The sequence below is a fragment of the Rhinolophus ferrumequinum genome, chromosome 22, assembly GCF_004115265.2.
Source record: "Rhinolophus ferrumequinum isolate MPI-CBG mRhiFer1 chromosome 22, mRhiFer1_v1.p, whole genome shotgun sequence".
NCBI lineage: Eukaryota > Metazoa > Chordata > Mammalia > Chiroptera > Rhinolophidae > Rhinolophus > Rhinolophus ferrumequinum.
This window is the reverse complement of record NC_046305.1, coordinates 23,387,523-23,398,012: the sequence shown is the minus strand read 5'-3', so window position 1 is coordinate 23,398,012 and position 10,490 is coordinate 23,387,523. Positions and strand designations below refer to the sequence as shown.

Sequence of the window (10,490 nt, the reverse complement as noted above, 5' to 3'; positions counted from 1 at the left end):
CTCGATCCTTTCCCAGGATGTGCCTAATTCCAAGAGTGAAACTTTATCTTTCATTTGTGGCATCACTGAGCCCCAGCTGCCAAAACTTCGCTCTGGGGGAAACCAGGAGAAAGGAAAGAGATAGGGAAGAGACACTTTGGAGTTATGAAGAGGATGCCACCATTTTCTCAAAGCTTGTTCCTGAGACGGCATCAGAAGGTCCTGAACTTCATCTCCCAAGTCTCCCTGTGGGATCCACTCCCACAGCCCAGTGTCTATGAGGCTGCTGTGCGTTTTCTCACCCCTGGAGGCCCCACCCCCACCCCACTCTCAGTTATGTCCTTGTGGCCAGGCCCCAGGGGCCTCAGGCAGGGCAGTCTTGGTGTGGATGAGAAAAGATGGCCTCCTGTAGAGCAGCTGCTGGCTCAGTATTTACCTGCTGCAGGTTAATGGGGGCAGGTGTGGCAATAGGGATGCACCTGGAGATTTATCAGCCAGAGGCTTTCCAGCATTCTCTATGTGTTCTGCCCAGGACATTTTCAGTCTAGCACACCCATCCATTACTTCTGCTTCACATGCAGCAGGGCCAGGGGCCTCAAGTACTATCTCTTGTCCTCATTTGGTGGAAATGAAGGAAAATCAGGAGCTCAAACAGCAGGGGAAGCGCCAACAGAAGAGAGAGCAGCAGTGGCAACGAGGGAGTAATATCCCCAGAATAATGTAAGGCAGCTGGGTTGGTCGGCTTTCTTCCGTCTTCTGACTCCGTTTCTACAAAACTGTTGCCCTCTTCAGGTGGAGAAGAACTGTGCCTGCTAAGTTGGTAGGAACCGGGAGCCTGAAGAATATAAATTTACTAGAAGAAGACTCTTCTTGGTCTTATATGTTGCTATTTTTCGGCAGGTATAGCAGGGCCTAGGAAATAGTTGCAGCTCATGAAGTTTCTCTGAATGAATGAGTGAATGTGTGTAAGAAGCGGTTCTCTTGCTTGAGTGAGGTTAACAGCTAATCCATGCATTAATGACTGAACTCGACGAGGAGAGGGTGCTCTCTGCCAGTGGTGGATTGGAAATGGTTCTGAGAGACGTACTGTAGCGAGAGGTTTGGGGACTGGCACTGAAGCACCTGACGCCATGCCAAGGGCAGGAAGCAGCAGCAGGCCAGCTGGAGGGACTTGCTCCACCAAGATGGACATCTTGTCCATCTCCATCTTACACATTAGTACTCTCTGTCTTGCCAAACACATTTCTGGGGTCCTTTTCCTTTTCCAGAGAATTGTCTCTTACGCAGATCAATAAAACAAAATGAAACTGGACTGACTTTCAAGAGAGGCTTCCCTCTCGGCCTCCCTCCAGAACGGATGGCTTCACGCGGGGTTGCTGCTGTGACTTTAATACTTATTTCTCACCCAAGGTCAAACTATTTTCAAATTGGACAATATTGAGGAAGAGGCCAACCAACTGCCTCTCCTCTCTATCCACAGGGCATGGATTCCACTGGTACTTGGTGACCCAAAGCAAGAGCTGGTGGAGGAGGGACAGGTGGGAATCTAGACAGGCGGCTCTACAACCTTTTACCCTCATGATCTGACTTGAGTCCAAATGACTTTTCCTCTTCCTTGGTTCCTTCCTCAGGGATGCCCCCGTGCCACTTCCTTTGCCAACCCAACTTCCCCAACTTTCTCATGGAATCCTGTCATGGGGCCAACCCACTCTTGCCAGCTCTGGCTTCTCCCCTCTCTACTCTCTGAATCTGCCTTCTACCTCTATTATTCTCTACACCCTCAAAAACTTTCAAGGAAGAATGGTCACCAAAGTAGCTGCTGGGAGATACCTGGGTGGATGCGTAGATATTAGGGCTGGTTAAGATACAATTGAGATGTCTAACTTCCTTTTACTTCTTGGTGGAGCACTTTAGATGCCAGTTTGATCAGTGGTGTGATCAGAAAACCTTCGTTCAGAGCTCAGAAGTAAAATGAGGGTGGACTGGATTTTTTTGTGGATAGCACAAAGCCCCCCACTCCCACATTCCTCTTGCCCATATCTCCTCTCTTTTCATCTCCATACATCATGGGCTCTGAGCTGATAAGCTTTGGGTGCTGTGAAGAGTAAACACTTTGGCTCGGTGCAGGCCAGTCATTAGTATTTCTTTCAGGCTGTTAATAGGGCCCAGAGAAACTTTAACAGAAGTGGATTATCAGAAGAAAGTGGCCTTGGCATGGCTGGTTGGGAATTATAATGAAAACAAGCGAGTTTCCTGAGTATTTTGCTGAATGCTTTTCTCTTCCCATTTGTCAGCTGCATTCAGGCAAGAAACTGGAGCTGAGGCAACCAGGCGATGTCTGCTGTGTGGTTAGCTCAGTGATCCAAAGCCACACGCCAGGGATGGAAGCCAGCCCTCAGGGCTCCCCCTCCTCCAGCCCTTTCCTGGGAGTCCAATGTGGTCAGCAGAGCCTCTGGAAACTGGAATTGTTCGGAGGTAAATCAGGGCACAGTGAGCTGGGGCCCAGAGTTAATTACAGAGGAAATGACGCTGGTCTGGTCTCTCTGGAGGTGGCTGGTCCAGTTTCCCAGCATTGCAGCCCCTTGAAAAGTAGAAGGTAGAAAGGGGAGGGTGGTTCTCCTCTACCTCCCCACTCCCCATCTCTTTGCCTTCCTGTTGTTCTCCTTCTCCCTCACTCCACTGCTGCTTATAGAGAAGTTAGAGCTGGCTGCTTGGATCCATGCCAATGTGGAAGGCCTGGAAACTCTGATGGCTGTCCCGGTCAACAAGGTCCTGCCGCCAACAGAGCCACGTTCCTCTTAATGACTTCCACTGGCATCCATGGGTCCTCTGGACCAGGACAGAGCTTTGGTCTCTTTGTTTGGAAACTACACTCGGGAGAGTTGGTCATCATGGTTTTAGGTGTCAGCGGGAGAGAGAAGGAAAGGAACCCAGTAAGAAGCCACCCACTTGTCCTTCAAACTCATAAGGACATGAGAGGCAGAAAGAGAAGCAGAAGAAGACAGTCAGGTGGGGATTCTAGGCATTTCTCCTGAGGCCAGTGCTCAGACCATCAGGATCAGGAGCTTCTACATATGAGCGAAGGGTTGTCTCCCCTCTCCAGGCACGAGAGAATGAAAGAAAAAAGCGTAACAATAAATACTGCAGCTCCTTTAAACTATGCTCTTCAAGTATTGCTTGTGTAAACAGTGTTTGAGTTTTGTTTTCTCTTTAATTGTAGAAACCACTAGGGGATGGAAGTGGAATCCGAAGCCAAACACCATGTCCCCACATCAGCTCCCACGCGGCACCTCCTGGAGGCCTGGCCCACATGCCCCCAGGCCCTTTCCCCAGGGTGCCTGGCTTATGACAGCGACTGATGTAAGGCAGAGCTGCCCAATGTCCTCAGGGAGACCAGGCATCTGGTGTGGGAGAGGCCCACCTCTCCCCAACTTCTGATAGTGACTCTAGGGAAGCCAAAAGGAAAAGTACCACAGCTCAGCTCCTCGTGTGTTGAGGTTTAGGATTAAATAAAACAAAAACAAAAAGAACAGTAGCAAAAAGCATTGGTACTCTACAGACACATATCTCCTCTCCAGAGATGAGAATATACAGGTGTGAGGTTGGTAAAGCGCAATTTCCAGTCAGCCAGGCTGAGCTGCTCGGTGGCTTTGCAATTTTCTGCAGTTCCCATGCTCTTCTGGCTGCCAGGATAATTCCAGGTTTTACTGGCCTCTATTTTTGCAAAGTGTTTGGTGCAAACTTGTGCTCATTCTTCTTACTTTTTAATTTCAAGGGAAAGGAAACAATCATTTTCCTTCCGATTTCTCTCAGCATCTCTTTTTCTGGCTTTTGAAAACAGGAGTTAGGCAAGGACGGAGGAATGGGGGCAAAAGAAGGAAGTGGGGTAGAAACCAGAATTCAACAAAAGTTGGACGGGATTAACAGGGAGGCTTTTGTTTCGTTTTATTTCTGGTTTTCCTTTTTCTTAAAAAAAATTAAATAAAGTTCTCATTATTTCCCCAATATACATCATATGAGTTTTCATGCAAAGCAGCAGTCATAGAGGCAGCACCATGCCCAGGCCCTGCCTCTCAGCTTGAAGAGCCACCTTTTTCACGGCCCTGCTTCTCTCTGGTTGTCCCTGGCGATGGATGGCGCCCATGGTCCCTCCCTGCAGGAACTGCCTGTGATGAGACTTGGCTGGCGTCGGGAGAGGGGCCATCCCCTTGCCCCGGGATGGGGTCTCAGAGGACAGCAAATTCTGGAGTCTGATCCCCTTCACTTGTCCTTCCTTCTGAGACTGCCAGTGTGACAACTTTCACAGGTCCCCCTCGTCCCAGGAACGGGAGGCTCCATCTCTCAGCTCTCAATGGACATGGCATTTATGAGCTGTTCCACCTTGTACGACAGCCGCTGGCGCCGGGCCTGCTCGTCCTGCTCTAGTGCCCCAATGAGCTGAGGAACAAAAACAAAGGTGGGGAAGACCTCAGGACTCAGTAGAGAAGATGCCGTTTTCGGAATCCTTTTACCTGCCTTTCCATTCTGCCCTAGTGAAATAACTTAAAGGATGTATATGATTAACTGAATATGTGTGTATGAGTATGTATGCATATATGTGTATGTATGTAGTGCAAGTATCTGTCTGTGTATGTATATTATATCTAAGGTGTTTAAGATAATATTTGGCATATAGAAAGTACTATGCTTTAGCTATTATTATTGTTATTATTACTACTCCCACTGATATCATTCTCAGGTACAATGCTAATGTGTGACTTGTGAATTCTCTGAAGCCATCCTATTCAACCTCTATTCATGTTAGGATCCACGTGTCTATCTGAAATGTAACGGACAGGACCTGCCCAAATGCAAAGAGGAGTCTGATTTATTGTTACAGAAAGAATGAAATTAATCATACAACACTTGAACTGGAAAACAATGACATTATTAAGAGTGTTATTTATTGAGTTAAGAATGAGTGAGAGACAATGGAATGTGTAAGGATGAGCTCAATGAATCAGGAGCGGTTAGGCTGCCTTCTGAGGGAATGGGAATGAGTTCTGAGCTCAGAGGTTTTGGACTCCATGAATGTGTTCTCTAAATTACCCGCTGACGCTGTTATTTATGACGGGGCCGGGCGTTGCGTTTAACCGCCTTGCTCGCGGCGGGTTGGTTTCTGCCCCTTCCGGGCGCTGTCTTACCTCTTCGCTGTACTTGCTGACGTAGGAGTAGATCTCATTGAGGGCGCTCAGCATGTTGAACTCCACAGCGTGCAGGCGGGACTGCTCAGCGAGGTAGGCGTTCATGTCCTGGTCACTGATGGCAGGCAGCTTGGCGATGTCTGCGTAGTATCTGCCGAAGGGAGGACAGACTCCTTCAGGGGGACTCAGCAAATGTTTGCCTACGCCGACCCTGACCCCAGGCCCCTTGCCAGGGAGCACGAGGTGTCCCCAGTTGTTCCTGCCTCCAAATTTCTCTTCTGATGTAGTTTCCTCTGTCCTTTTGCCTCAAGCCTGGTGACTGGTCTTCCCTGAGGCGAGGTTCCATCTAGCTGTGAGCTCCTGGCTGCAGCGGCCCCAGAGTGGTTAAATGCCCAGACTCTGGCCAGACTCTGTATTCACATCTCCGCTCTGCTACCTGCTAACTGTATAACCTTGGACAAATTACTTAACCTCTCTGTGTCTCAGTTTCTGCATCAGTAAAATGAGGATGATAATAACACCTATGTACTTTACAACTCTGTTGGGTATTTTAATGAGATGATACGTACACATCTTTATGACAGTGCTGGGTGCCTAGCATGTGCCAATAAATGGTAGTTTGAATGACAATGATCTGACTTCCAAGGGCACAAAGCTTCCCTTCCTTCCTCAGGCAGGAAGTGTGGACAAGAGAAAGGACGGGGGTGAGAGGTCCCTAAGGTACCGCAAACACAGTTGTGAGCCCTGGGTCAGTAAAGCCCACAGGGGAGGGAATGGAGCAGGCAGACAGGGGCACGGGCCTGTCCTGAGGGTACTACTGACCTCTCCACCCAGCTCTTGTAGCTGGGGATGTCCTTAGCATAGAGCAGCTTGTTGGAGGGGGAGTCCTTGCCCAGCCGGTGCTCTGATGTTGAACAAGAGTCCATGAAGGTCTGGGCCACCACGGAGAGACAGGCATCTGTGATGCTGCCCTTGTGAATGTCAAATACAAACTGGGGGTTCTTGATCACGTTCACCCAGAAGCGCAGAGGGAGGCTGTAGGAAAAAGCAGAGGAGACCCTGAGGGCTGTACCATGGCCTCACCCCTGAAGCTGTCTGCTAATGTTCCTCCTCACCCCTAAATGCAAAATTCTCTCTCCAAAGGGCAAGGAAATGAAGTCACAGAAAACTAGTTCAGCCAGGGCTGCTAATTTCGCTTAAGCTCTTCCTGACTCTAGGAGAAAAGGAGAGGCGCCACTGTGCTCTAACGGGGCTCTGAGCCTGCTCTCTAACAACTGAGGGGTGGGTGTGGGGGGGTGGTTCTGTTCCCTCCTGGCAGCTTTTTCCAAAGGCTTCTGTGCCTCCAGGGCAGCCCAAGCACAGAGAACTGCACAATTTTCTCAAAGCTTCCAACAAAGCCACCAGGCTCCTAGAGTCCTTGGCCATGGCCATGTCAGGAAGGATGCAGCCAGCAGCCCCAGGCATGGCCTCAGTGTGGGCATAAAGGGCACCACCTGTGCTCTCCGCCCAGCACAGCCCCCAGAGCCCAGCCCCCAGAGCCGCTTCCCAGGGCTCTGGCCCAGCCTGATTGGGCTGTGGAAGGGGTCCCCTGGGGCCAGCTCTTTCAGGACTCTCCCCAGGGCTTTCCGTATGTGGGCAGGGGCTGACGGAAAGGAGGAGGCCATTGTTGGCACGCTGGAAATGACTCACTGTAGCTCGGAGTTTTTCCCACCCCAAAAGGAACTGATCGGTGCTTAGGCGAGCTCCTTCTGCAAAGTGGGAATTTATAATCAGAGCAGAATGCATTTTCTCTGCTTGTTAGGGCAGAAGGAGGATAAGCCCATTTATTCCCCTTCAAATCCAGAACAGCTGCTGTTTCTCCTGCCTTTTCTAACTTTGCCTTCTCCTCCAGCTGCCTTTGGGACCTTAACTCTTTTGGCTCCTCTGTGGAGTGAGCTCTGTCCCCAGGCTTGCCCTTCTGGCCTGAGGTGACGTTGCAGCAATCCAGCCTATGTACTACCTCTCCTCTCCCGTTCTTCATCTTCTCTTGATGCTCATGGACCCCAAACTTTCCCAAATATCTCAGTCTTGCTAAGTCTCGGAAAAGATCAGCTTTACCACTCCAAGCCCTTTCATTAAGATTTCTGCTTATCTTTCAAAATGCAAGGGGATCACCCACTTTCCTATAACCGGGGAGGAGCTGTCTCAGCTGCGGGGTGACTCGTCTCTTCCACCCTTCCCTTCTTCCAGTAGCTTTGGGGAACTTCTGACATTCTTACCTTGGACATTAGCTACTTGAAGTCTGGATAAGGGGACTCTCCCCACCATAACACCAGTGTAGGGCATTTCTATGATTTGGGCCTGGCCAGCAACAGAAGGCACAGAGATGGGGATAATCCAGAATTTTCTCTTGATTTCCCTGAAATTGCCTACTCCCAGTGCTGGGCTGGGATCCTCCAAAGCAAAGGAGACAGCCATAACCCTGCCCCCAGAGACGCAGATAAAAGTCCTGTCCTGGTGAAATGCACCATGGCTCCCCACCCCATAACCACCACCACCCGAGTCTCCCCATTTCATTCCACTGTGATCAAAGCTGCAGACTTTGCAGGGCTCAGCAACCACAGCACCTCAGAGAAGGAAGGAATATACAGGGTTGGGGTTGGATATTTTCAAAGTGTTTTGCTGGTTGCTAGGACTTTTGATTCCCAAATAACAGCCTGGGCCCATCTGTGTCAGCTCTGTTTTCTGAGATCACTGACTCCAGACAGCTGTGTGGGCTGCTTGCCCAACCCAAATGCCTGGGACTCCTTTCTCCACTCTCTGTGCTCTTTCCCCAAAGAAGATTTTTGACTCCGTGTCTTGGCCAGGCCCTGTCTGACCTGAAAGCCAGACGTTAGCTTGGTCCATGGTCCAGGTTCAAACCCAAGAAAGAAAAGTCTTATGCCAGGAGTCTGCGGGAGCTGCTGTCCGCGCTGCTTCAGGGAAGAGCCATGCCTGCAGGATATCTGCCTGCTGTTTCCTGATAGCCATGGGGTAACAACTTGGCCTTAAGAGATCGAGTCTGCAATGACATCCTAGTCCGTGGGCTTGAGTCTGCAGCAGGTGTGAGCTCTCTCCTAAGTGCTGGCCACTCTCCTCAGTTTAACTCAGGCTTTCCGGGTCTCGGGAAGCGCCTTAGGTTCTGCCCTGCTCAGAACGCCCGGCACTGCCTTGGCTTTGAAGCTCTGCTTCTAGGTCTCAAATGGGGCTGTCTGTGCAGGTTCCCCTAACCCCCCTAACCTGAAAATCAGAGGTCTGAGTCAGGGAGGAGGCACTTCCTGGAGAAGGGTCTCAACCTGAAAGGGCAGAGCTCAACTGTGTGTCCTGGTGCCAGGCCCTAAGCCAGGCAGGCCCCATTTGGAGGCAGCCTGGGGACCATGGTGGCTCTGCAGAGCATATGTGCGCTATTTGTCCGAGGAGCCTGGGATTACCAGCCACAGCGAACAGGCTCCCCCCATCTTCCTGGCCCCCGCTGGTCCCCACCCCACACAGCTTGCAGCCTCTTCAGGCTGCACCTCCCCCTGGGCTCCCTAGGGGTTACCAGTTGCTTTTCCAGGTGTGCCGCACATCTGTGTCGTGGATGCTATGTCTGTCTGCCTGCTCATCCAGGAAATCAAACATGTACTTGATGGCCAGGGGAAGAGCGCTGCCCCGGTGCACAGTGCTGAACAAGGTCTCAAACAAGTCATCCACGAACTTCTGCAGGGTGCCCTGGGGGAGGGGCAGTGGGACAGTATGAGGTGGAGGGCAGTGGAGGGAGGCAACAGGCAGCAGATGTGCAGACCAGATGGTGCCTTGGGCCAATCCTGCCTTGAAAATTTGTCTGCGAAGTCAGGCTGAGCAGACAGTGTTGTGGGGTTGGGCAGGGAACTGTTAGGGTATTGGGGGGTTGGGAGGGACTAAATGGGCTGTAGATTCCTGGGAAGATCTCCTCCAGTTTTTAGCCATATGCCACATTTATGCTTATGTCTGCACCAGGGGTGGGTGTCTGATAAGAAGACTGTGAGAGCTCTGAGTCCAGGCTTCCCATGGGGAGTAGGGGGTCAAAGGCTGGTACGAGAGGGTGTCTGAAGAACCAGCTGGAGGACTGGCAGCCTTCTGGCAGGAACGTGGCAGGACCTCAGAGGGTCTGAAAGTGAGGAAGGCGTGAAGAGGCTTACGATATTAGTGGCCTGTGGTAAGTGGTGTCTGGAGTGGGAGCTGTAGGTGAAAGGTCCCGATTCACGAACACTCAGGCATAGCCCTGACCCACAGAGCCTTGGAAGGTCTCTGGGGGGCAGGGACAAGAGTGGGCCTGGGTCCCACAGCTTACAGGTTCAAGGAACACTTCTGAAGGTCAGGAAAATGTCTAACCTCTTCTGATATCTCTTTGTTGGTTTCTTACTAGCCTATTAGGTGAAGCAAAATTTGAGGCATGTGGTCTGCTGGTACATTTCTGTGCCACTTCTAGGAGCAAGTCTGTGAGCTGTAATCTGTATGCCACTGTATGAGAATTTCAGCAGCAATTTGGTGGGGTCAGTTGGGGAGAGTATTTGAAATCTAGCCCAGCCTGTCCTTGCGGGGCCATATGATTGCCAGACTTACAGGCATATTAATTCTCTGCAAGGGAAGCTGAAAGACAGCTTTAGATTACAGCTTCCAGCATGGCCATGCCTCGCTTCCATCAACATTTGGGGGCAGCTGGATGGGGCTGGAGAGGGGAGCTTTCTCTCACATTATTGGCAGGACCAGGCCTTCATGCTTTCCCTCCCGTTGTGGCCAGAAAGCAGATAGAAAAGGTGATGATGGTGAAGGCTGGCATATCTGTCCAGGTACCACCAATAAGAAAACCACAATATCTTCCTAAGGGGTACAGGTCCAGACATGGGGAGCCACTCCTCTGAAGGGTAATGGTGGTCTCGAGGAGTGGGCTAGGAGCAATGATATCATTATGATTTTGCCAAAGGGTAGAGAACAGCAGGGCCGATCCCCTGGAAAGCCCACCCGGAGACCTGGGCCTGCTCATCTGTATGGGTCCCCTGAAAGGACAGACTCCATGATGTCCTCCCTGGGCTGGGCAGAGCAGGAGTTACCTTGGTGGCTAGTAGCCGGGTCAGGTAGATCTCGGACACCATCTTGCTGCCCCGGTCACCCTCTTTCTGGTCCCCGTGGTCATGGTTCTTCACCAGATGCCACACCTTGACCCCGCTCTCCAGATCTGGCGTGATCATGGGGGCGCGGGACCGTAGGCTGTCAGGACTGCCCGTGTACCTGAAGGACGAGTCTGAGGGGAAGCGAGCAGTAGAGGCCTGTGAGCAGCTGATTCCATCA

At 51.1% G+C, this 10,490-nt stretch overlaps 1 protein-coding gene across 1 annotated transcript in view; it reads right to left on the bottom strand.

Moving 5' to 3' along the window:
- Nucleotides 1-318: 318 nt before the first annotated feature.
- Nucleotides 319-10,490, bottom strand: part of PLXNA2 (plexin A2) — a 207,363-nt gene continuing 197,191 nt past the window's right edge. The window contains exons 28-32 of the mRNA XM_033092346.1: nt 10,253-10,443; nt 8,722-8,891; nt 5,985-6,197; nt 5,163-5,313; nt 319-4,416 (exon numbers count right to left, since the gene is read on the bottom strand). Coding sequence (XP_032948237.1) covers nt 4,321-4,416; nt 5,163-5,313; nt 5,985-6,197; nt 8,722-8,891; nt 10,253-10,443 — 821 coding nt within the window. The 3' untranslated portion in view covers nt 319-4,320. The remainder of the gene's footprint in view (nt 4,417-5,162; nt 5,314-5,984; nt 6,198-8,721; nt 8,892-10,252; nt 10,444-10,490) is intronic.